Below are 27,755 nucleotides of genomic sequence, written 5' to 3' on the forward strand. Positions count from 1 at the left end.
TATGAAGCAATATAAATGTATGTGTATATGATTTTTTGATGAAAACAATGAAAAGATTAAGTGTCTTTAGTTGCATTTATTTATTCAAAGTAAAGCAAAGACAGGCTATTAATTATTTATCAATCATGAGCTGGGAATGAATAAAACTCAGCTTCCTTCCTTCACGCACAACACACATGTTTTAGGTTTCTCTTCACCTCACAGACACACTCTCTGTGATGGCCACCCTGCCCATCAAGCTTGTTGAAAGACAGTCAGTATTATCAGACGAGATAGTTTATCCTGGGACAGTCCTCATGAGAGCCGGCTTCATCATAGCGTTTGATGTTTTTTGCAACTGCACTTGAAGATACATTCAAAGTTTAAAATTTTTCAGATTGACTGACCTTCATGTGTTAAAGTAATGATGGACTGTTGTTTCCCTTAGTTGAGCAGTTGTTGACATTATATGATTAGTACAGCTGTCCAATAGGGTTATTTACTGTATACCCACACTACCATGACACAACACAACTGACGGTCTTGAACGCATTACGAAGGGAAGAAATTCCACTACTTAACTTTTGACAAGGTACACCTGTTCACTGAAAACCATTCCAGGTGACTCATGACTCATGAAGCCAGTTAAGACAATATCGTGCAAAGCTGTCATCAAAGTAAATGGTGGCTACTTTGAAGAATCTAAAATATGATACATATTTTGCTTTGTTTACACTTTTTTTGTTTACTACATAATTCCATATGTGTTATTTCATAGTAGTGACATCTTCAGTTCATGTTCTACAACATAGAAAAGAATCAGAATGAAGAAAAACCTATGAATGGGCAGGTGTGTCCAAAGTTTTGACTGGGCATGTATTGAGATGTGTAGAAGGCCATAGTGAAACAAGGTCGCCTCTTTCTCTAACTTTCTCTTACACACACAAAAAGACAAAACCAATATCCATCTCAAAGACTGATGTCTGTTAGCATGCTGTTATCCTCCTGTCTGAGTCCTGTTTACCATCTGTCTGTGACTGAAGCTCTTGCACAAGACCAGCGGTTCATATTTGCACTGCTGCTGTTATAGCACACTCACAAACTGAGAATACTCTCAAATTCCCACAATGTCACTTTGCTCAACTCACTGTTCTAGTTTTAGATGAGTCAGTCCAGACACAGGGACAACATCAGGACTGAGGGACCATTAGCTCCAATATGACTTCACATGAACAATGTGATGCAAAACTGAGAAAGAATAAGTTCCCAAAATATGATGATAATGCTTTGGTAAGCTGAAACATTTTACTGTGGGTAGAGACCATGATGCAAGAGCAGACAGACAAATAAAGAGATATAACAGAGTGGAGAGGGGAACACTGTGCAGAGACACAGTGACATGGAGTGAAATGACAGATGTCTTTGCTGGTTAACTAGATTAATAAATAAAAAATGCTGTTGTTTTTTTTTTTTGGTATCATCAAAGGTCTTTGACCCCTGACAATATAAAAAGTTTAACAGATTATAACATTTTATCATTTAGCATCTTTATTGCATGATCACTATACTTGTCTCTTTACTGCACCCATGTGGACAAAGTGAAAAATACACTTTGAGTAGACTAAATTTTGCAAGAATATGCAAATCAAATGTTTCTTTAATACTAATCTGGGGATGAAATAAGTGTGTGGTGTGTACAGAGAAGCAGTAGAAAAAATGAAATGAATGAAAATAAAAAATATAATAAAATGCAGGGATGCACATAGGGGGAGAAGTGAGATTAGATGGTCTACTGGTGTCTTCAGTTGGAAACCTAGTGAGTGGTGGTTTACAATTAGTGGGTTTAGAGACAAGAAAATTTAATCATGGCACATTCTATAACCATAAAAGTCAACACAGCGCCATTTAAAACTGGAAATTAGTATTTAGAGCTGCTACATTAGGAGTGAAGACACACAGAGTATGAATAACAAAAATATGATCATCCTGCATTAACAAGAAGAAGAAGACACAATAATCCATAATCATGTTATGTTTGAATGGATCTGTTTATTCCTTTATTTTAAATACATAGATTGCCTTCATCCACTCTCTCTTCTGGTCCAGTAACATGAAAAAGTGACATGCACACGTTCACACTTTAACACATTCAAACATGAACCATTTGAAGTAGCTGTACCTCGATGTGTCACACATACTGAAGACATACGTTCACAACATTCAACATGTTAAAAAACAGGAGGATGACATGAAAAACCATATCAGTTGTATAAAGTTTATAACAGTGTTTAAATCTGAGAACACTGCTAATTCCTCTTCACCATTCACCCTAAACTAAGCCATAGTGTTAGAAAGTGCTAGAAGCCATGAGTCCCTGTTTGGAGAACAACTAAGCCGCACAAATGCAGATGCAGGAGTAACCTTTTCTATTAGACCAATTACATTTACAGGGTAAATGTGATATTTATTAGCCTTTGTTTACCCACAAATAACATCTGCCTCCCTGTTACATTTCAAATTAAAAAGCAACTGTTGGAACCTCGTTTTTCTCAATTATCCAAGGGAAAAAAAACAAGCTTAGTTTAAGTTTGCCTGTCAGTTCTTAAATCAGGGACTACATGACAGAGCTCAAAAGTGCAACAGAAATATTGAAGGTAGACATACACATAATCATACTTTAAATGTGTTACAAATACAAAAATGTATTAATGTATTGCTTTCACTCAACTATCTATTGACATTTTTTGTCATCAAATGACTTCAGATTGGGACATGTAATGGATCAGTTTGCATCCTTCTCTGTTGGCCATTGAGTGAATTAATTAATTTGGAGTTATAAGAGTTAGACGTACAGACATCCTGACATAATACAACACTCACATGTATAGTGGCATCACATTAAGGAGCCTGCAAACCCACAACTGTACCCCTAAAATTGTACAAATTCAACCATTCCATGGAATAATGACAGACACTGAAACAACAATAAGTGCATTCAAAATGAGAGCGAGGAAAAACATTAACAACATCTCTATAGTGCTCTTATAATATATGATATAAACGGACATTTGGCACAAACTGTTTCAGCATGGCAACACAGGTCTGTTCTACCAAGCAACACTGGTAAGTACAGGTCTGACTGGCTGGAACTAGCTGCTTCATGAGTTGATGTCAATGTAACGGATGGATAAAAAGAAAAAAGTTGCTGCATTGAAATGACTAATTCTGCACTGTCACAAACTGTCTGTACATCAATGGCCGCTGAACAACACAGAAAGTTTGGCAATGTTCTTGTGATAATTAATGTTTCTACGGAGCCCGGCTGGACTCCCTCATAAAGTGAAACTGATTCATGAAGTGTGTGCAGATTAAACATATTGTGATAAAAGGATGTGTGAAGTGTACTACACAGATGATCATGTTGTGGCCATTCAGTTGTAGTGGTGGCAGTGATTTACAAACAGCTTCATTATGGCGTAGAAATGGAGGTTAGATACGTTTAAGTTATCGATGACTTTGTTTAACCTGGTCTGAACCAGCCGGTCATCATGTTAGCTATCGCTCCTACAGCAGCAGTAGCTGTTAGGGATAGTCACTAACTGGTTATTGGCTGGTTATTGCTGGATAACTTCGCTGATTTGACAAAGCTGGCTGGATGATCTGGACTACTGAACACAGCCATGAGTATGTAACCATCCTGTTTTCTTTTAATTACCGCCTCACCCACAACTATAAACCATATTTAAGTTCTGCTGTAGTTCTTGTGCATGTATCATTTTAGTTATTATTTTTTATTATAGACATCACCTAATTTTTTTAACACCTACTGGTGGTACCACACGTCTTAACTGATCTAACATGTTTAATTGGATCTTGGTGGAGGGCAGGGAGAAAGATCAGAGCAAACTGAAGATACCTGGTTGATCAGAGAGAGGGGCTTTGGGACAATAAAATTAATTCTCAAGCAGAGAGCACCTAAAACTAAAACTAACATCCAGTAACACTACCGCAAACTTCTGGTATGACTACACACACACTCTAGCTACCTGGCAGAGTCATGTGAAACGCTTCTGTCATGGACTTTAAATGTGTTTTACTGTGCACATAATATATGAAGAAACTATACTTATTCTAAAAAATGTATAACTCAAGTTCAATGTTTTATACTCTGCATTTGAAACTTCTTGAAGTATTATATATCTCATAAATGAAACACAGTATATCTCTGGTATTGTCACGCTGACTGAACACTAAATGCTACAGACAATGTCAATCATCTGTAAAGAGCAACACAGTCTTTGGTCACTAAAATATAGATAAGAATTAACACTTCCTTTCAAGTACCATAATCAAGTGTCAAAAGAAGCCAATCAAAGCTGCTAACGGATAAATATGTTTGCATGTGTGCGTATGAATGTGTATTATCAGTGTTCATTTGTATGATTTCATAACATTGGTACATGTGACATTCTGGCTTCGGGCTCCACACTTGTTCCTGTTTTGGTCCCTGCTTTGGTTTTAATGAATGTTACAGTTGCATTATTATAATATAATTTTATAAAGGCTGCACATTTAAATAGTGGGATCTGCATGTTTTTGTATACATGGGGCCAAATCATAAAAATATACTTTATATTATTATGCATTTATGTAGTGGTGACTTACCACTTGTGACTAAAGGAAACACTGATATTTGTATGTATGTCTGTGCCTGTGTCCTTGTGTGTGTGTGTGTGTGTGTGTGTGTGTGTGTGTGTGTGTGTGTGTGTGTGTGTGTGCGTGCGTGCGTGCGTGCGTGCGTGTGTGTGTGTCAGTGGAAGTGTCCCATGGCCTCAGCCGCCTTCACTCTCACCACTGGATCTGGATCTTGGAGCAGCATCACTAAACCTGTGCATGGACACATCAGAGACATGAGACAAAAACCAGTGGACAAAAACAATCAGTTGTAGCTTTTGAAGAAAATGAAAGCTGTGTATTGCTTCACCTTTAGTGATGGTGCCCATATTGAGGTGGGAGAGATGCTCCTCTGGAAGATTGCCAAGCAGAAACCCTGAAGAACCACACACACATACCTTATAATCAGTTCACATCAAATATATTGTTTCTGAAGCGTTTCAGTTGCATACTGTATGTGAGAGTGGCCTGTGGGTTGTAATACGGCTACATGGTTGTGGGAAAATGATACAGCATTGTGAAACAACTTTTCACATTTAAAATGGTCAAACTTTTTACTTGTCATTTTAGAATCTGACGTTTACAATATGGTGGTGTTGCAGTCATACCGATAAACATGGCAGCTCCTGCTCTGACCTCAGGCCAGTTGCTCTTGAAGAACTGGATGACTGATATGTGATAGAAGTTCAGCATGCCTGGAAAGTCCTGGATCTACAAACACCAAAACGTGCACTGAACATCAGTACAAGACTCTTCCCTTATGTCGCTGACAAAATCAACAACTGATCGGATTTTGCTGAAAATTTATGCAGTTAAAGCTAAAATGCACTTTGTATTAAACTAATTCTACACAGAAGCACTTCAGCCACATTTTCAGTCGTGTGTCTCATGTGTGTAAGTGCTCTTATTTTAATCAATCCAGCTGTCTACACAAGGTATTTAACACCACACTTTGTTCACACCTGTAAACATGTCACAAAGCATATTTTTATGTGTGTAACTACAGTGATTGTGTATTCTAGATCTGTAGATCTGAGTGCTTCAAAAATGCATGTAACCTATAAATCAATACTGTGCTTCAACACCTCGTATATAATCACACATGAGCACCAGAGCTGCTGCCGCTGCTCGGCTGTCTTGCTGCTCATGTGGCACCATTTGTGGAGGAATGATATTTAAACCTGAATAAATGGCAACAAAAGACCTGCAGGAATCCAAATCAAACTTATTTTACAGAGCTAATTTCCTTAGAAGGTGCACACTTCTCCATGCTCAGCCATGAAGGGATACTTGTGTTTATGACTGTGTCTCACCAGGTACTTGGTGAGGTCATTGATGAATTCTCCATAGTGCAAGCTCTTGTCATCGTGGAGGTGGTTCTGAAACATGGTTGTGATCTGCTCTGATCCCACCACAGGAGCACACACACGCATGGCATATTTACACGCCTGGACACACAGAAAAACAAAATCCATATTTGTAAGAGGCCGTGTGTGTGAATTGAAATACTATATGTTTATGTGTGTGAGTGCAGATTTCCTACCTTGACCACCTGTGGGTTTGGGTCAACCAGGTGTAACAGCAAGCTGACCAGAACATTGTGGATCTGGTCTTTGAACACTGGCTCTCCTGAGCCAAACTTGGACAGGTTTCCCATTAGGTGGATGGAAGCACAACGGATCTCATCATTCTCCTGAATGAGCACAAAAGATACCATCAGTGTTATGTGTGTCTGTGTGTGGGATTCAGAGATACATCTTCACCTCCACACAAGATTGAAAACACCTACAGGACACAGACAGACTTCAAATCATCTTAAGACACTAAATACTGTTGTTGTATCATTGGTCAATACTAAAATGACCATTAAACAACTTCATCACTGTCAATAACAACTCTAAAACACCTGAATTTCTAATATGTATGATTACTGAAAGAGTTGCTGTATAATATAATATTGCTGTATAATATCATATAACATCTTGGTAAAAAGAAGTAAACTTACACTTTCCAGGAATGGTTTAATCTTCATGAAGATGTAAACCACCAGTAAGTGGACATTCTTTTTGTCCAGGTGCAGGAGAACTTTAGAGAGACCAGACATGGCCTCAAGAGTAATCAGCTTACCTGCAGGAAGGTAGGTGACAAAGTGGAGCATTTCTACCATTAGAACCAATGCAGGATGAGTGGCTGAACATGTGGTATAATAGACATGATGAATGTGGTGAATTAAAGTGAAACCCTGAGCCAGCAGACTGTAAATTTGAGCAATCACTTCAGGTATTATTGTAACTTTACTTTTTTCCAGCATAGCAAATGAGTTTGCAGCCAACTTACCTGGATCATCTTTCTCTTCCATGCCTGAGCTCATGGCTGCCAGCAGCTCCTTGGCATATTTATTCACCTGGTGGGGGAGGGAAGCAAGAAGGAGACTGTCGTGAGGGACCCAACAGCTACAACGTGTGTGTACAGTGGCACATAGAGAATGTGTGCTCTTGTGTGTGTGTGCACTTATGTAAGTGTTGTACCTTTTCAGGTGATCCCACAGCGATATTGCCCAGTCCTCGAACAGCCAACATGCGGACGGTGCAACAGGGATCCGATATCCTCTCCATCATGTTGTTCATTAACACGTCTATCAACATCAACTCCGTAACCACATGATGGTTTAACAGCTGGACCCAGGAAATGACAGAGAAAGAGAAAACACATCATGCTATTCATGTCCTCCATCTGCTGGACAGCATAATAATCATAGTCATCATCATCATCATCATCCACAATATAACCTGATGAAACAAGTCATTTAATTTAAAGTCAGTAATTTAGATATCATTGTAACAGTGAGAGACATTTCATTTCATTATTTAGAGACAATGCACATTAATCATCATTACTGTAAATGGCCCAGTGTTAGCCAGCTGGCTATTTTTTAACTGTTGATGTTTCAAGAAACATCAACACAATTAGATTTACAGTGACATCAATGAAGACAGCAACAGCAACAAAGAGTTATCAAAAATGTAAACACAGGCTGTGCAAAGCACCTGGAAGCAGCTAAATATTTACTGTTCATTTGAGACAGATCAACGAGACACTGGGTCCCCTCGGAAGACAGAACCACTATAAAATAAACATGGTTTATCACCTCAGAGAAGAAAGCAGTGACGGTGATTCTCTGGCATTCATAGATGTTGTTTAGGGACGGACACAGACACTCAACGATGGCCGGTAACCTGGGACCAGCATGTTTAGCCATCGCCCTGCAGACAAGACAAACCTACTCAAATTTACAGACACTTTACAGTATTTAGTGGAGTAAGTATTTGGAACACATTTGAATACAGGAGAGGAATTATATCTTATTCCTCGAAACACATGGATGGTGTTTGGGTTTTATTTGCTTTTTAAGTTCCTAACATATTCATTTACGACAGGGATTTAAACATTGCTGGACCCTTTATAAATGTACTGGGCATCATACATTTAACTTCTGATGACTAACTGCGCAAGTCACTTTTTTAACTTCAATATTTAAGAGCAGTTTGGCAGAAATTATTTACAATTTCAAGTTATTTTTTTGTGCAGAGTACAGCATTTATCTGGTGTGTTTATCTGATGAGGGTGTCAAAATGCATCCAGCTACTTTAATGTGAGTGTGTCTGTACCTTGCTAGTAGTGTAACTCCAAGAATGTGTGTATTCAGTTCCTTCATTGCGTCCCAGGCATTGTCCTCATCCAGTCTTTTCATTACCTCATCTAACTGGGCTCGTGCTAACAAGATTCTCAGTGCATCCGCTGCTACCCTGGAACAAAAAAAGATTAAACCAAACAATTAGGCCCCACATCCAAGATTAGATCTCTAGAAAACTAATTTATGCAGGAACCCAACCTGCATTTTTATAAAATATGAAAAAACAAAGACTCCCACCCTGCTACATGGACAGAGGCAGTGTGTTTGGTGCTGTTGTCTTTCGGTGCTGAGACTCCGACACTTGCTCCAAGTCTGACAGTGAGACAGGAGAAGAGCTGAGGAAACAGACTGACTGCCGGCTCCTGACTCTGGCCATTTAATAACAGCTCTTTGAGGCCGCATGTCATCTAGAAACAAAGCAAACAGAGACACACATGTACATGTTAACACGAGCATCATCCTATTCTGCCATTTTTATTTGGTATGCCCATTGCAACAACCAGCTGAAAAGTTCTCTGCATAATCTCAAAGCCGGGCTGCAGCATATTTCCACTTTTGTGAAACGTTAGAGAACACCTAATGATTGATGGTAAAACTACTAAGTTCCACAGCAGCATCTAACCAGAGGACAGGAAACTGAACATACTGTTGTACACCAAACTTCAAGCTTTATGGGCACCTCTTACTTTACAATTTGTCTTTTTATGGTATAACATACTTATTTCCATCAGAGGGGATGTGTGTGTCTGTATAAAAGTATAAAATCATGTTAGTATATCAATGCAGTCAGTGGGATGTCTCTGAGTGTTTGTGACTTACAGCCAGTGGCTGATTTGTGGCCACCTTTGTCATCCCTCCTCTTATCATGGACTCCTTCTTGTCTACGTAGGGTGCCATGATGACAAGCTTCTCCATCACCATCTCCATGATCTGATTGGCTACAATGGGATCTGCCCCCAAGGCCATCCACATCTCACTGGTCCAGCTGGACAGAGAGACAGACAGAAGAAATAAAAATACAATTACTAGTGGATACAAAATATCTTCAATTAAAAACAATTAAAAGAGAGGTGAGGTCCTCTACAAAAAAAAAAAAGACAACTGGAGGATTAGGTGACTGAATTTACTTGATGAAACCAATGACGCCAAATAATTTGTGTATTATATCTATTTAGATGTTTTTGTGTGAATATATACCTGTCATATGGAAGTGGTTGGTTAACTAGTGTATTAATAACAATCTGTAGATGCTGTGAAGCCAGGATTAGTACTGTCTGTCCTACTGCCACTCTCACCTAAACACAAGGACAACAATGAATTAATTTTTTCACTGAGACATGCATTATCTGTGAAAAAACATTAAGTGAGATCTAACACACACAAAAGCTGATTGTTATTGTAAAACAAGTTCAAAAGAGTCTGTGTGACTTAGCTATGAAAAACAAATAATAACACCAAATGCCATCAGAATTTACTATAAAGAAATCCATGGAATAATACTAATATGATATTGATGCTAAATAAAGTAATACTCATGTCTGACCTGCTCCTCTGTGATGCTCTGCAGACGCACATGGAGCACCTCCAGCATCTCTGGTACCTAACATACACACCGTACAACACACACAAAGACACAAACAAATGAACAAGCTCTATGTGTGCTCATCCAGAACAGGTGTGTGCATCATAATGGTTACTGTATCTACTTATGGACCTATGCAGATGTAACAAAGGTCTGTGTGAGAAGTATGAGTGTACGCATGTGTGAGTGTTACCAGCTCTTGCAGGCCACCTCCTCTGTTCTTCAGCAGGGTATTTAGGATAACCGATGAAGCTCTGCAGCAGTTTGTCTGACTGTCGACCAGCCCTTCAAACAACATGAACACCAACGTCGTCAGCTGCTGCTGAGGCAGACGTTTACTCATCACCTGACACACACAGGAAAGAGGCAGTTATACATAGTTGTACTATACAGGTTGTTACTTTGTCTAGTATATTGACACAAACATTATTATTATCTTTGACAGTTAAGCAGAGTAAAGGCATAACAACAGAAAACTGTGGAAAAGGTTTGTCGTTCTTGAGCGCTTGGTTTAATGGCATAATCATTTACTTGGTAAAGAAACAAGAGGATTTAACACAAGTAAAATTAAAGTTCAGATCAAGGGGCACACGGTGTACCTTGGTGATGTCAGAGCAGGTCTTGTAGAGAACTGAATGATCAGGGTTTTCTAGTCTGTCTTTAAGGGACAACAGACTGTCCACAGCATCATCCTTATAATCTAGCGCAAAACCTACACAAAGACAAAGAGGGAAAGTCTTTAGAAAATAAAATCAAGTCTGAGTTTAGGTTAGGGCTTGACTAGAAAGGTTTGGTGACAAGTAACACATTTATAATCATTTACATTTAAGATTCTGATGCATAATGAAAAATCATAGTACACATTCAGACAAGCCAGCCTGTCAGTCCCTTTTCACATCTCAGTTTATCAACAACAGACACCAGACTGGGCTACTCATCTCCATGTCACATAACACTCAACAAGCCTTAGTGCAACATGTCAAAACTTTCATCAATGAAATTACTTTTTGTCATGACACTTGAAATGTGCAGTTTACAATGAAGTACCTTCATATCGTAGCTGTATATAAAGCAGTGTGTATATACAGTCCATAGCAGCAGCGCGTACCACCGGTTGAGGGTCAGAACAGCGTGGAGACAGTCGACCCAGCAGAGCTCCAAGATTGTGGAAGGACACCATGTTCTGGACAAAAAGACCAAAAAAGAAAGTTTTACCATCAAGTGGAGCCAAAGAACATCAGCTCTGAAGAAGAAATGTAGTGTTTGTGAATGTACCTTTACAGTCAGGTTATCCAGGTAGAAAGCCAGTATGTGAGCAGTAGCTGTCACAGCTCTCTCTCTCTCGTGGTCCTGTCCAGAGCTCAACCATGATTCAATGTGCTGCACAGGACAATAATACACATCGGATCTCAGACACAGATACTGTGAATGTTATTTCTTGATGTACAAAAGTTCACTGAAGCCAGATATTCTTTTTTGAGACACAAGTCAAGGAGACTGATGTGAGAATACAGAGAAAGTGGTTTGGCTCAGTTGATGCTAGAGGGGCTACTTCATTTTTTATGTTTTACTCTCTCAGACAACAAAACAATTCATATATTTCAGAAGAAGACAGTTATTTATCAGTTTCTTGGATGGAAACTAAGTAGTAATACAACTCAAAGTAATTTTTCTTTTTTGCTAAACAAAAAGGATCTCAGAATGGGAAACAACAGGATAACTAAACAATAGAAATATTAGTAGAATTAAGCTGAACAGGAGAGGAGCCAATTAATCTGCAACACCCGGCGTCACCTTGAAGACGCCCTGCAGGCCATCAGGTGTGGGATCCTTGGCCAGTACGCTCTTCAGCAGCTCCTGCAGTGCAGCCAATGTGTCTTTGTACAACGCCTGTGCAGATTTATCAGGGCGTGTTAGTTTGACAACACAATGATGTCTGGAAAAATTGTTGCACACAACATTTGATTTGTACATGAGACAAAGGATTGTGTATTTCTATGTTGCTAGTAACCTGCTCAACTCTAGAAAATTAGTGATTGCACCAGTCAGTGTACAGCCTTTTTGTGTAGCAACACCAGTAACATATGTGTGTGCACATATCTCCATTTGCTCTCTTTCACCTTTCTTTGCTTGGGGTCCAGTATCTCCTCTTCCTTGATTTTCTCTGGAGTGTGTGTGTCAGGTGGCAGAGAAAACACACTGTTCACACACACCTTTAGTAAGTCAAAGCTCTCATTCTCACTCAGTGCAGGGTCAAGAGGCCTGAGGAAATCAAGGTCAAAGATAAAACAGAATCTCAAGTGCACAAATTTAGGGATACAGCAGATTTTTTAAAGATAATGCAATAACCGCTGTCAGCGTTTTTGATTTTAGGTGGTTTAGGGTGGTTTACATGTGTGGTCAATTCTGTGTGGTTGGGATTTGAGTTTTATCAAAGGAGATCACTGTGAACTACCCATGATATCAAGAGGAAGCTAATGTCAATATTTAACTAACAGAATTGTCAGAATCATTTTTCTACAGATTAAAAGAAAAATGGCTGTTGCAATTATTCTGTAAATGTTAGCCTTCAGAGTTCACAGAGGGCCCAGCTGTTTTTTTTTTTAAAGTGAAGGATACATTAGGTTGGCACAGGTGGCCATCACAAGGTGGCGTACTGGAGTCCTCAATGAATCAGCTGGCTCTGCCTTGATAAAATCCTGACCAGGGTAGACATAACAGCAGGAGGAGAAATCAGAAAATGATTGCTGTTGGAATTACACCTCTATCGATTGTCTGGAAATGACTGAAAGTTGTCCCTTAATATTCCTTCATACTGACCAGCATAACAGTAATGAGCTCCTGTTTGCGAGAGAAGATGTAGCCTTGTTTCTTCACACATTCACTGATGGCTTTGGCTATGAGGCCAACACTCTGGATCAAACTCAGTTTCATAGTCAGGTCCTGGATTACAGCGACACATACAGATACAATACATACAGACAAAAGACACACAAAGACATAAAACAGAAAGAAATGAAAAGACATACACAAATAAAAAGATTTAGTTCAAGAGGAAAAGTAGGTTAAATAACTCTACAAGTAGCTAAGCAAAAGCAAACAATCCAGCAATGTAAAAATCAATCAATCCACTCAGTCCATCAATCAATTGAATCAATCTGTTAGTGATACTGTAGATTGATCCTCCATGCCTATGGATGGAGAGAAATTTGAAATCATAGTTGTGTGATTAGAGGAGATTGGTTTAACAGCAAACCAGCAGCAGGCACTGGTCTAAGAAGTGACAGAAGAGCTTGAGGTCTAGAGACACAAACAGCTGTTAGGATTTTGCAAGAAATTACAGAAGCCTTTCCACACCGAGGGTGAGCATTTAAAGAACAATCCACAGAGAATGACTAGAATCTGGTGTGTAAATCATATGGCGATTATCAAGTAACAAAGTTACAAGTGAGATGGGTCATTCAAAAGACATTTAGAAAACTCTTTGTATTATATTTGGTTGGGTAAGGGCCAAAGGAACACAACAAGGCTATTGTGGAATCTGAGCTACTTTCAAAACCCATAGTACTTTAAATGCCAGGTTGTTAACACTGTCTAATGTTACTGGTTTTATATTAGTGGGTTAGAGTGATAAACCACCTCAAATCTAGCTCTGAGTATCAATTTCATTTAAGACTTTTAAACTTTTTTAACAGTGGATACTTGTCATGACTGGAATCCATTGTAACCCCAACTGCTCTCCATCAGTATGGAAATTGCAAAGTTTTAAAGCATCCCCCTTCAATGACAAATGGGGTGAGTCTTTGATACTTAAAAGATTTTTGGTGGTGTATCACTTAAAAGCTACATTTCACTGAAGCAGAGCATTTTCAAACTATACATGTTTGAGAAGTAGAGTACAGCCCTCAAACTGCTTTTTTAAAGTGAGCATGTGCTCCACCACTTTATAGTGAGCACCACCATGACAATGGATTAATTTTAAAGATGCTATATGGAAGTTTTCTCTGCCGTCAACTGTGGTTTCTTGTCGGGAGCAGCCAAGAGCTACACCCTGTGGGCACTATGTCTTCATCCTCTCATGCTGCACTGAGGGCAGACTGGACACTACAGTGTCTCACTATTGCAAACTAGTATTCTAAGATAGGATGGGTTGGAGCTCGCTGGTTAGCATGCTAACTTCAGGAGAAGAGGTGATAGAAATAGAAGCAAAACCACATTTAACATTGGTGTTGCTTTCTGAGAGTAAAAGAATGAAATTTGATGCTGAATTTGCAGCATTTCCTCTACGTTAACAACTGTTAATGCTAACATTGGCTATGTAGCAAGAGCAAAACTTACAAATAGCTCCTTTAATGATGGATCATTCATGATCTAAAATCCCGTGCTCTACCATGGTGAAATATAACTGATGCAACCAAGTTAAAAAACTTAAAAGAAAAAGCATTTGCATTATTGTATCAATCTTTTTTTTCCTGACTCTCAGTAAAGATTTTCGCCACAAGTGTGCAGAACAGAGGGATAAATTCAAAGAAGAGTAAGGAAGAAGAGCAAGATGAATCGGAGAAAAGAGAAAAAGTTAACTGGCAAAGATCAAAGAAAAATAAAAAAATAGATAAATAACCCATGTATTCCTGTGACGATACCTTTGTCTCTACTTTTATCCCCAGAACCTGTATGAAATAGAGGTGATAAGGTCATGAGCTCACATACAAATACACCCATTCAAGAGCTTACATCTAAGTTGCTGCTGACACAATCAGAAATATTTCATGTCATTGTTGCACTCTGTCACCACTTATCAGTTTTTGTGAAATGTGTCGTTACAGTAACTTTACAGATGGACCTCTTCTGTAAAAGAGCCAGTAACAGGCTCACACATTGTTAATTTGGTAATGAACACCATCAGTCACACAAGTCAAAACTGTTTATAGCCCTATTTTGAATCAACAAGCCAACGGAGTTTGGATTGGGTCCATTTCAATGCAAAGTGGGGAAAATGCACTTGAAGCAACAATCTGAAAACATCTTGTAGTTCAATGGAATTGCAATTACCATGGCACTAGCAATCAGATGACTCCTAAGCAGGCTGAAATGAAGGTCCATCTGTAGCATTTTATGATACTGAATGGATGCATCATGCCAGCTGCTTTAGCACTTTGATTATACACTGTACAACACAATTGATTTAGTTGGTATACAGCAGCACTGGAACTAGTTTTGCAAGTAGTCCTGTTCCTCAAATCTAAAATGGATTGTATTTAAAAACATCAAAAGTAAGTGCCATTTTTAGAAAGTATAATTTGCATACCAGCTTCCTGCTCACTGCACAGGATATCATAATTGGGCTTGTCCAGCTAAAATAAAGCATCAGATCTTCGCCAGTTTGTCAGCTTCTTCTTGAACTGTCTTGCAGTCTATCTTATTAGATATAGAGAGTGTTTGTGAAATCTTAAATTATGGGGTTGTGCAGCTTAAACTAGAGACTGTAACCCTTGTTTCTCATCATCATCATTGTCTGTATATTCTCTGCTCAAAATGCCACCCTATAAGAACAACGTCTCCCGTGTCATCCCTGCTATGTTACCTTAGCATTTACATTACCTTGGTATTGAAGTGTTTACTGATGCAGCGAAGGATGTCTTGATCAATGCGGTTTAGTATCTTTTCTGGAGGTGCATTCAGAGCCACTTGACCATAACACAGGATTAATGTGCTTTTCACCTTCTCCACTTCAACATCATTACGCTCCTGAGAAAAAGAGGAGAAGGAGAGATGAAAACAGACAATCATTAACAGTAACACAAAGAGATCTAAAGAAACCAAGTGATATCAATATTTAAATTGTCATTTGGGAAACTTTTTTAAAAGTTCTTTGTACTTTGAGCAGGTTGAAAATGCTTGGTGACTTCTTGAAGGCGTCTGATTTTCCAAATTCATCCAGTTTAGCCAGAGTTCCCTCCAGGTGGCTGTTTGCGCAGAGACCGATGCCCATTGCAACTCCCTGATAGATAGAGGACACAGACAAAAGGTTAGACTTTAGCCCTGTCTAGAAATTAAAAACCTCAGAACAATTAATCAATTTCTGTTTTCAGGTTTTTTCAACAGCACACTCATACCTCTCTTTCAACAGCGTCATTGTGTCGTGCTGTGAGGAGGATTTCCTGCAGTTGTTTTTTAACCAGCTCCTTATTGAAACACTGCTGGAGAGTCACTCCTAAACACTGATACAGGAAACTCTGCAATTGACATTAAAAATACGATTTAAAATGTTTTCAAACATATAAAAAAAAAAAAATAAATAAATATAATATTGTCATATATGCTAGTCCATCAATGTTCCTCATCAACATTTTGCTTCCTTCTTTGTCATAATAAAAAAATATTAAAAAAAACAATTTCTACAATCAATCATTTTATTTATTTTTTTTTACGATTTTTCCTTGCCATTTTTTAAAATGAAGAGCTTACTACATTTCAGCTTTTGGAGAAATGCAGACAGATGGCAGTTAGGTCAGAAGGAAGAAATCTATGTCCATTCATTCATTTAATGTCACTGGACAAACGTTTGTAACAACAGCAAAACAGTAGCTTGTAAATCAGCTCGCTCTCTATTTGTGGGTGAAGTAACATTTTTGAAAGAACTCACCTTCTCCTCTAAGGCATTGTTATACGTGGAGAGATATCTTGTTGCCTCGGCTGCCAACTGACACACCCACTTGTCATCATCAATAGAGGCCAGGGTTTTAGACAAGAGCTGGAGATCATTTCAGATAAAGTCAGATTTAAATATTTCCATAACAAAACAAACATAGCAGACAGCAAAATCTCTCTGTATGAGGCATCTCTAATCATCTACATCAATATAAACAGCTTAAATATTGCTAAGAGCATCAAGTAGTCTACTGCCACAGACTATGGGCAAATAATGCTAAATAAATGGGAATTATAAGTTGTATTTGGGATAAAGGTAAAATCAACACACCTTCAGCAGCTTCTCATCCCAGTGCTTCTTATGTAGCGTCTGCACCGTTGACTCTGGTAACAAAAGTACACAGTCACACAACTCTAATATAAGGGAGAATGTAGATATTGTACATGAGGAATGAAGAGGTAGAAGGACCCAATACACCATGATCCCTACAAATGCCCAAATGCTGTAAACAATGAAGAGCACTGCAGAAAAGGCAGGCCTTCAAGTAGTGACAGTAGTGGGGAATCACTTCTCCAGTGCTAATACTATAGATTCACTGAACCTTGCTGAACACCTTATGTCAATATCTCCGTACCCTCTAGTATAGACAGCAGAGGAGGTATCTCTTTCTCCCAGAGATTCTCTGTTTTGGGGTGAATGTTGATACTGAGGATTTGCAGGAGAGAGAGTGACGGAGCTCCGTGACCTCTGCTATTGAACGGGAATGCTGAATTCACCTGGGACCACCAACACAAACCAGGACACAACATACACGTAGATAAACAGACATTCATTAACCACAGTGTAGATAATTGCCTGCTTTTCACTTTAAATAGCTTATTGCAACCATAATTTTACTTCTACTTATTTCAGCAAAACAGCAGTAACAACTGAAACACTTGAGGGGCATTATCTTACTATTCCTATTACCTCTCCATGTTGAGTATATGGCTTGATCAATTTAATATTTAAACAACATATTCAAAAGAAATAACCAGAGATTGTCACTGAAATATTAAAAAGAAAATGAGCCTTGACAACTGATAAGGACCATTGGGTATGATAAGTGATTATTCTAAACCACAGGTTGCAATGAATTAATTACAATTAACAACAATGTGTTGCTCTAGCCTCTGACTGGATTGGGTGTTTAATGAGCCATTATTCTAAACTCTAGGGACAAAGTTGTTGTCATTTAGCCAACAGTTTAAACACATTAGCCTCTGTGTTTGCCTTTGGCTCCGTGCGACGTGGTCAGACACTATTGTATTGTGTTATACAGTTGGATTTACTTACCAGCAGTCTGATCATTAGTGTTTGAGGAGAGGGCAGATTGACTGGAGGGAGACAGATAAGATACATGTCTTTTTATGGCTAATGTAGACCTGATGCAATGTAATACACACAACATTTAACTTTTACATACATGCATCTTGTCAGTAAATATTCCTCCTACCTTCCTGTTTAAAGTCTATGTTAAAGCTGGGCTCCTGGTTATTTTTCTTCTTGTTGCCCAGCACTATCAGACTCTTGCACAGAGGAGTGGTGGCATTGCTGTATTGTGGAGGGGTCAGATAGTACAGCAGCTTGGGCCACAGCACCTACAAACAACAAAAAACATGTGTTAGGTATCTCAACAATTGCTATTAAGTGACATGAATTTAACCACAATTACGTTGTCGTAAAGCTCAAGCTTCATAAACATGCAAGCGCAAAAAACTAAGATTAACAGATTTCGGGAACATATTAGACAAAAAAGGTAGACAGGGAGATAGTGTACGTACATCTGCTAGTCGTCCAACAGTGGTGGTCAGGAGATGAAGGGTGTTGTCACACATCATCCTTAGTGCCTCATTTGTCACCTCCTCTGGATCTGTGGGCCTCTCACCACGCTGAAGACACAGACAGGTGCATGCACACATTTTACTTTCCATATCTTCGGTAGTCACTCCGTAATGCAAAATGCTGGATATTGAATAATGAAGTTTAAACAAATTTCCTTTTACTTGTATTGTATGCATGTATGTAATTGTATGTGTTTGTTTGCATAATTGTTTTCTTCAATTTGTGCTTTATTGGTTTTATTTAAATAGAATATGAAAAATTACATAAGCCACCCATACAAGAATATACATAAATAATCATTAACAACTTCCACACAAATCAAATTTCCATCTAAAAAAAAACATTAGAATTGAACACACAGAAGTCACCTGGTATGTGTCATGTAAGGCACAGTTTTGAACTATGAATCGAACCAGTAACTCCCCTCCTTCTAACTCCAGATAACCATGATGAGCCATCGCACTGATCACCTGGACCACACGCTTCTTCACCTGGGAAACAGAGACACAGAATCAGAGTGAGCCATAACAATGTCATAATTATCTGAGTAATAAACCTCTTAAGTAAAACCAGACAGTTAAGTATTTATCTAATCCTAACTCAGCAAGATAGTTACATAGAGACTGATGTTCTGTGTGTGTGTGTGTGTGTGTTACCTTGTTGCTGTGGTCAGCCATTGGTTGTCTGATACTGGCCAGAATCAGGAGCTTCTTATTCTCCATTGTTGAAGCTGTAACACACACACACATCAACACTTTCAGATACAACCACAAATAATCAGAAAACAAAAGATAAACACATGAGTAAAGGAGAATTATGTAGTCTGCATCACTGTGCTCAAACATAAGCTAAGACTCTCACTGAATGACTTATTACTTTTAACTGTTCTGTTCTTTTAACGTCAAAGCAGCTACTGTCGTGTGTGGATTAAGAGTTAAATTGATTTGGGAAGCGTGTATGTTTTGCTTTCCTCACTGGTGGAGTTGATGAGGTGGCGAAGGACAGCGAGTGAGCCCATTCTGTTCCGCTCATTACTGTTCTCCAACTTCTGAAGAACAAACATAACCAGCCGGTCTGGGAAGGAGTTTGCTAGAGGAAGAGGAGTGGAAGTAGAAAAAAAAATTGTAACAAAAATACAAAAACATGGACAAAACACAGAAAAGATAAACAAGAGAAGACAGAAGGAGAGAAAAGTAGACTGACTGTCACAGTTAATATGATCATCTTGTGGTGGACACTGAGTCTGGCTCACTAATGAATGATCTCATTACTGTTCTTGTGACTCCATAGAACTGAAATAGATAGAAAGGCCTGATGCTGTTGGGCAACATTTAGCTGTTACCATACACTTAACCGTAGACCACCTCATATTACTGCCTAAGAAATGAGCTTTTCACAGTGTCAACAACAGTAAGTGATCAGACAGATACAAACACAAGCACCAACGGAGGAACTTTAGTACCGAGCAAACTGAAACAGCGCAGGACCTCGTTGTGGTTTTTGACAGTAGGAGGGTTGCTGTAATCAACTGGCGCAGACACCTGGAGGAGATACAGGAAATGTTACTCTGGTCTCTTAAACAGTCGTGCCAACTTGTACACCGTCTAACACTGTTATGTGATATGAGTTCTACTGAGCACTGATATTCTAGTTACGTGGGAAAATAATGACAATCGTAGAATAAATGTAATCAAATTCAACTAAATTGGCTGACTGTAACACATAATTTCTATCCATGTAGTGGTATATAATAATGAAGGAAATAATGGTATAAATGGTAATAATAGTTTGCAGTGACTATTATTTGTTTATCCAAACGAGAAGCTGATCACAGCTCTTTTTATAGAACAGGGTCACACATGAGAAGTTTAAATTACAACCACAGTCTCCTGTTTGGGGAACATTTGTGAAGTGGAAATAAGAACTGAAAATTTGTTTTGGACCATATTTTTCAAGGCCACCATTTTTTGTGTTTTTAAGGACTTTAATTGGACCTAATGACATTCACTCAACTTCAGTTAGGCACATGTACAATTTAGTGTTTACATATGCATTTATAAGATGTTATGTAAGGTTGTGATAGGAATGATAACTGTAACTGTTGTAAAAGAAACTGGAGCTTTAACTTTCTGGTGAAATATTCTTTGTCCCCACCAGGCCATCTGGATGATACACACATCTCACTGGCAGAGTCACTGTGGTAAAATGTTGCAACAGTCAAGACATCAGGCCAAGTGTCAGCTGACTCACAAGGTTATGAAAACATGTGACTACAGCGACACTCTGACAGTCATTTAACACATCTAAGCAGAGGTAGCATAAGGTGAAGGTAAGACCAAAGACCTACACAGACTGGTGGGAACCAGCAACTTTAAGTAGTTAGATTAGACAGATCTATGAATAGCTAATATCATGTAGTGGTGTTGAGAAGTCTTTTATGCTTGTGGTTTACTCAAGGTCTGTTACTCGGCACGCCCAAAGCTTTTTTCATCACAGCTCTGTGTTCACAAGAGTTAACAAAAAAACCCACCCTGCTCCAACAATCTCTGATACCTTAAAGGAACTTTTTAGGTTATGTTATCTATTATACAATGTTGAAAACTGATTTACTGCAATGAAAACAAAAAACTACATGTTCCAAGTGTCAGGTGTATGGCATTTCTTATTTGAAAACAAACACCCTAACTCCAAATGGTCTAACATTTCTCTGTCAAACAGGGAGAATTATGGTGTAGGTACCTTGTCTTGTAGGTACTCAGTTTTTCATGATGCCAAAAATCAAAGAAATATGTTTAATAAGTTAGAAGATTGTCCTTTTATTTACCAGTTTATTACCAATTAAAGCAATTATAAATTCCATGGATCTGTAAAAGAGTGCTAAAAAGTCAGGTCAACAAGACTTGGTTTGGATGTGGAATATCTAGTAATATAGGAGGAGTTTGTTTTCTTCCTATTTCCACCTTTCATGAGCATCTACATCATGTATCAGTCACCTTATTTTAACATGTATTTATTTTAGTACTGTATACCTGTTGATGCAATACAAAGAGTAGACTGTCGAGTTGTGTCTCCAGCACCCTGCTGCCCATGTTGAGAGAAGCATCAAGCACTTGGCAAAGACTCTGAGTGAAGGCAGAAGAAAGGGAAAAAAATCATCACCCTTTGAAAATGCTAAATTAATTGTGTGATTTTGCAGTGATTGGAAACTTTTTTAAACCACAAGCACAAGCAGTTTATGAATAGCTGGAGCTATAATTTGCAAGTTCCATAATACAAAGGAAAATAACAAGGGTAAATCTGGGTTTTTCAATTCAACTAATCTTGGTATAAAATCTCTCTCCAGAGGACTAATGTATCTGCATTAAACAGTTTATTGTGTGACATCAAGGCTCAAACAACAGATGTAGTGAGGAGGCAGTTTTAAGTTTGATAGTGATGCTCTACCTGTTGTTAAAACACATGAATCATGTTACAGACAGCAGACTACCTCACTTATGCCAGATTCCATACACACCTTGCTAATGATGTAGTGCTCATTGTTTTTCTTGTACAGGGACAGGATGGCAGGAATGAGTTTAGGAATTTGCTCCTCCAGTTTATCACTGGCCATCAGATGGCACATAGAGCCAACTGCCTCGGCCACAGTTAGCCTCAACTAGAACACACACACACACATACACACACACACACACACACACACACACACACACACACACACACACACACCACACACACACACACACACACAACACACACACACACACACACACACACACACACACACACACACACACACACACACACACACACACACACACACACACACACACACAGGAAGACACAATGTCAGGTGACAGACATGAGAAACTATCAGACTTCACAGTCATTACTTGAAAAACTGCCAATTCATTTAGTGCCACATCATCAGAGATGTATATTTTACTTTTCAGGAGGCATAATGCACTATAGAACAAAAAAACATATGTATAGTAAATGTATGACTATCCTTCAGTTGTTTTCCAGTTTATTTGTTTTCACTGAACTCTTTGTTTGTATATTCAGTGGCTTTTGAACCCAGTTGTGAAGGTCATTCCAGTGAACCATCCTCAACTTTAATAGGTTCCCTGCTTTCTGTAATGCAGCACGAAGGCAGAGTGGTTAAATGGTTAACATGGCTTATTATAAACACAAATAGTGAATTGTGTGGTTACTCCACTATTAAATTCCCATAGAAAACATTCTTTAACAGGCTCTAGCAGATCGAAAGGATGGTGCTCGTGGTTTACACGTTTCACTAAAATTAGGAACAGAAAATGACACCAGAACAATGTTCTCACTGCGTTTTCATCATATTTATGGGTAAGATGAGATTCGGAAATACATTTTTTTGTAAAAGGAGTCACTTTTTTTCAGTAGTGCAGTTTTTTTCAAAGGATGCCTTTTGGACTGCCATCATCATCTTTGTATCCTAAAGTCAAAATGTCAAGCTTTACATGTCTTACCTCAGCTTCCTTCCACACGGACTGATCACACGACCTAATGTCAAATGTTCACTCATTTTTTTCAGTTGTATATCAAAACATCTTGCTCAATACCCCAATATTGACCTCTGTGACGTACCTTAGACTCCCTGCTTTGTAACCAATTATTGAAGAGGATGTCGAAAGCAGCATAGATCTCACTGGAGAATGTGTCTTTCCTGACTGTGGGATCTGGAGCCTTGTCCAGGTTGGCCAGGTACTCCAAGATACTGTCGCTGAAATGACACAGGGCTAGAAGGAGAAAACAAAACAGCGGGAGACAGGAAATAAGGGAGGTAGTGTTTCACAATTTTTCTGATTTCAAGAGAGGAGGTAATATACTTCAACAGTTCTTACCAGAAGAGAAGACCCACTTCACGTTGTCCTGTTTGGCCATGCTCAGCATAGGTAACATGGTGCCCAGAATAGCATTCAGGAAGGGTACCATACCATAAACTAGAGAACATGGAGAGGAGAACAGCATTAATGGCACATTATAACTCACCACTTCCTCTGTAAGTAAGGGAGAATGTACATAAGTTAAAAGAAAAACATGGTGGAAGACTTTAATAGTCCTCGTGAGATGTATATTGGCAGACTGAAAATTTAAACTCAATATATTAGGCCATAGCAACATGTTTAATCAGATTGTTTATAAAAATAAAAATAATCTGTATGCATCTTTGTACTGGTCAATTATTCACAGCTTCTAAAACTGGTTTAGTTTGTACTTCCTCTAAAATTGTACACTATGAAACAGTAAATCAGCTACTCAGAGACTGACAACACAGAATGACGAGGGTGCTGATCCAGAGCTGAGTCATCTATTATTTATTCATTTAGTATCTGCTCATATTGTCCTGATTTGATATCTATATTTTGATATACAAGATGCAAATGCACATTCAGTATAAAGTAGACCTGTGTTAAATTTTCTAAAGCAACCCCAATCTAGATGTGTTTGACAGCTTTTTAACTCTTAGCTGTTCTCCTGAGTGTCAGTCAGAACTGGCAGGAAGGTTTGGATAACACAGCATGAAACAATGACTCTAGTTTGAACTTAGATGTAATAAGACATGCTTTAAATATAATGTCACACCAGTAAAATGTGGCTGAAACAGAGCAAAGCAAACTCACTGTGTCTCTTTGATTTGCTTGCTAACCGTCAGTGTCAGTGTGGATGTAACTGAAACGCTATCTACAGGAGTTTATTCAATTGTAGTGTTTTAAGAATAGGTTTAAGTGTTTTATCTTAGTACAAATTGGCTACTGTGACAGTTGGCAGAGCACAAATGATTCAGTAAATAAAGGATAACAGATATCGCAATTCAGGCTTAATATAGCCAATACTGATCAATTAAAAGAGTATTGATCAACTCAGAGGCTGTGAATATCCCTACTTACTGCTAGTATGAGAGCTAGCTCTCAACAGTTTAGATACAGAACACTTAATCATTGTAATTTAAAAAGCACAAGAGACCGCTCCTAAACAAACAGCAAATGCAGTTTTTGGACCAGTTTAACAGGTTCATGTCTTTCTAAACAACCTCTGAATAACTGCCTTGTGAGCTGAAGTTCTGATTTCCTGTTGTGTGTGTGTGTGAGTGAGTGTGGTCTTCTTTATGGACTCTTATGTGTGGTTCCTTTGTGTTTGTACATGCAAATATTATCTTACCATTGGAATCAGAGAGGTTGGCTAGTGTTTGGACGACAAAGAAATGAGGTAAGACTCCTGGCTGAAACTTGCTTAGTATCTCCTCCATGATGTCGTTGATGTGCTTGTTACCCACAGCAACCAAGATATTACTGGCTGCCTGCTGCCAGTCAGGGATGACCTCCTGAGAAAACAGAAAGGAATATCATCTATCATTGGCTCTCTGAGGAAACCGATAAATAAATAATTAACATGGCATATTTTACCTTTGATCGTGTCATCTCATCTGAGGCCAGAGAGATGATGCTTTTTATCCTGGGGGAACTTATTTCCTCTATACTGCAGCCAGCAATCAGCTCAATAGTCTGAAGAATCACAACTCTGTGGCTCACGACCAGCTAAAGGAGGAGGAGAAGGAGAAAAAGAAGACAGGAGTAACACATACATACAGTATAAAGAGCATATTTAAAATACAACATAAAGACAAAATGGAATACTAATTAAGTGCATGGCATATATTCATTTCCATCTAAAAGCATAAAATCTAGTGTACATATCATGTTAAATTTTTGCATTTTGCTTTTGCACAAGTATATACAAAGTAAAATATGACAGAGTATATTACACCATACCAATAAAAAAGGAAACTCATGTACTACATCACTGATGTTTCCCAAGACATTTCCTCAGAGTGATGATGCCATCATCTGATAATCACATGTCTGAGAGCTGTGACAATATGATAAACACCATTCCCAGACACACGCTGATTCAAAACTGGTGAAATTTCTGAGGACAAAATGTGCTACAAATAAAAAACAGAAACAGGCAAAGAACAAACAAACATCAAGCTTGCTTTTCTGTTTGGTAGGTAGACTGATTTTTTCTATGCTATATGCCCATGCAGGCAAAATGTTAGCAGCATAGATTAAGGTTGGGATTTTTTGTATTGTAATATTAATATAATACAATATAATATAAGTAAATTGCACTGTACACAGATTATAAACCGATGTGGCTGTATTTTGGCAAATGCAGTGAATTTAATACCTGACAGGTCAAATGAACTTCATCACTACGGATGAAACATTGACACATACAACTACTATTCTTATTGCAATGTTTACATCTTGTGAATGTGTGAAATCGCTAGATTGAATGTTGATTTACACGCCATTACTGTCTGAAACAGGCCAGCAAGCCACATGCTAGGGGCACTATGGCCTTTTAAGTGTGACCGGGTTTAACGGATTAGCAGCAGACTATTGTTAGCTGGGGTTACTCGATTCAAAACAAATCTTTCATGAAGCCACAGACATTTCCATCACATAAGTACATAGTTCGTGAAATCCTGCCTAATGTAGAAGGGTCTAAAAAGAATTTAAAAGCACTTCCCCTGCAACTTCCCCTCTAAATGTGTAAAGTATGATCACACGGAGCAGTCACAGCAATTAATTGATATATGTAAATGTGAAGTGTTTTGTGCCAGTTTTAAAACCTGAATGCAAGCATGCACTTATGGTCATGCTTATCTAGCTACAAAATGTATTTGCTTTCTACTTGGTAATGTGCAGTAGGGATACTGATAGCAGCAGCAAGCAACAGTTCCAGGTTACCCAGGTATATTTTAATAGATAGCTGTGGTTTTACCTTTGGGTGTTTCAGGAGGTAGTCCTGACACATTGCTAGCACTCGGTCTGGCTGCTGTTTTCCCAGGGTTAACATAGACTTTCTGACCTGCTCCTGGACCTCTGAGTCTTTATCATTGGCTGCATCTAGTAGAGCCAGGGTCACCTCTAGAGGGAAAACACAATATAAAAGACATATCTGAAGAGGAAGCTTAAAACGTAGGGAGAAATGGAGTTAACACAAATTGCCAGACAAAATTAGCAACACCTGTGCAGTAAAACTATTGGCTAACTAAAAAAAGGAAATATGCATGGCTTAGCTTTCAAGAACAAATGAAATACTGTAACTGAATAGAGGCTGACACAAAAACAAACTGGAAGAGAAGAGAAGAGCTTACGTTCCACATCTGTCTCATCCATGGTGCACAGCTAGAGTGCTGGCTTCAGCCAGCAGCTGAGGATCAAGCTTCCCTCCTGGGGGACAGATGGGCAGGGGCCACCTGGAGCTGAAGGGGAAAGTATGATATGTGGATATATAGCAAATATTAATGAAGCGTTCCGCACAATGCCTGGTCTTATTTTCAATTAAAATATTTTCTGATTTGTGTCAGGATTCAGACATAGTAGGCAAGTTGGCAGATATTTATTTGCACTGAAAACAAGCATGCAGCAGTATTTTTCTCTCTTAAACTGTGAATCTTCCCAGGCTAGGAGCAAATGATGCTACACTAGAACAGAGAATATATTTGTCCAGAATAACTGATTTGCTTGTACCACCATAAGGTCAAACATTGTCTCATATTGCTCCTCTCATTCACATGACTGACACCAAGACTGACAGCAGACAGGCAGGTGATGGTGGGTTACATTACGGCTGTGTGACAGCTTCACTAACACAATCATTGAGACATTACTGTTCTCAACCAAAAGCTATAGTAGTCTATTTTGATTCAATTAATCTTCTTTCAAATCTGTCTCTCCAGCTGTCTACAGTTAATCTACCGTTCAAGCTACTACTTTAGCTTTTAACACAAGCACCAACTAAAACGGTTACGAAGCAGCTAACTCTATTATAATGTTTAACGTTAACAAAGCTATAACAAGATGATATTAGGGACAAGCACACTTTGCTATGTTAAGCTGAGTAAAACGCTCAGCGTCGTGTCTTTTGTAGCTGGTGTTATAATTGAATAATTACCTTCAACCTGTCCGGGTGGTGATGCTGCTGCAGCGAGCTGTGAGATAACAGTTACATTAGCATGCTAACCTAGCAGCTGCTGCTACGGAAGAGCCGCTAGCGTCCTCACATCACAGACTGAGGGAAAACCACAGACTCTGCTAATAAAGCTAACTTACCAACTCCCAGTGACTGTCCGCTAAACGACAACCTCTCACGACAACGCTGCTTCTTATCTCAGTTTAGACAAACGGCTTCCCTGTCTGTGACACAGTCAGGGCAGGAGCTGTGTGTCCGACTGCAGGTGTAAA

The 27,755-nt window shown here is 38.7% G+C and overlaps 1 protein-coding gene across 4 annotated transcripts; it reads right to left on the bottom strand.

The window, feature by feature from the left end:
• Nucleotides 1–2,008: 2,008 nt before the first annotated feature.
• mroh1 (maestro heat-like repeat family member 1) lies at nucleotides 2,009–27,755 on the bottom strand. Of its 4 annotated transcripts, XM_056380953.1 has the most exons (46): nucleotides 27,624–27,752; nucleotides 27,466–27,502; nucleotides 26,666–26,773; nucleotides 26,290–26,435; nucleotides 24,906–25,037; nucleotides 24,661–24,823; nucleotides 23,343–23,441; nucleotides 23,086–23,237; nucleotides 21,980–22,120; nucleotides 21,495–21,587; nucleotides 19,928–20,006; nucleotides 19,441–19,554; nucleotides 19,122–19,195; nucleotides 18,834–18,956; nucleotides 18,405–18,512; nucleotides 18,077–18,221; nucleotides 17,917–17,957; nucleotides 17,216–17,357; nucleotides 16,912–16,964; nucleotides 16,576–16,683; nucleotides 16,046–16,165; nucleotides 15,808–15,930; nucleotides 15,531–15,677; nucleotides 14,573–14,599; nucleotides 12,750–12,872; nucleotides 12,549–12,628; nucleotides 12,050–12,191; nucleotides 11,724–11,819; nucleotides 11,205–11,309; nucleotides 10,977–11,112; nucleotides 10,529–10,641; nucleotides 10,123–10,275; nucleotides 9,891–9,947; nucleotides 9,545–9,642; nucleotides 9,167–9,332; nucleotides 8,585–8,754; nucleotides 8,322–8,459; nucleotides 7,802–7,916; nucleotides 7,182–7,328; nucleotides 6,991–7,057; nucleotides 6,659–6,780; nucleotides 6,197–6,346; nucleotides 5,967–6,101; nucleotides 5,262–5,364; nucleotides 4,964–5,029; nucleotides 2,009–4,866 (listed from the first exon to the last, which is right to left on the bottom strand). In XM_056380953.1, the coding sequence occupies exons 3-46, from the start codon at nucleotides 26,685–26,687 to the stop codon at nucleotides 4,790–4,792; spliced, it is 4,911 nt and encodes a 1,636-aa protein (XP_056236928.1). In that variant the 5' UTR covers nucleotides 26,688–26,773; nucleotides 27,466–27,502; nucleotides 27,624–27,752; the 3' UTR covers nucleotides 2,009–4,789. The 4 variants fall into 4 exon arrangements, with proteins under 4 accessions (XP_056236928.1, XP_056236927.1, XP_056236929.1 ...); XM_056380952.1 differs by lacking the exon at nucleotides 27,466–27,502 and having other exon boundaries at nucleotides 27,624–27,755; XM_056380954.1 differs by lacking the exon at nucleotides 27,624–27,752 and having other exon boundaries at nucleotides 27,466–27,613.

Source organism: Seriola aureovittata, chromosome 7 (genome assembly GCF_021018895.1).
Source record: "Seriola aureovittata isolate HTS-2021-v1 ecotype China chromosome 7, ASM2101889v1, whole genome shotgun sequence".
NCBI lineage: Eukaryota > Metazoa > Chordata > Actinopteri > Carangiformes > Carangidae > Seriola > Seriola aureovittata.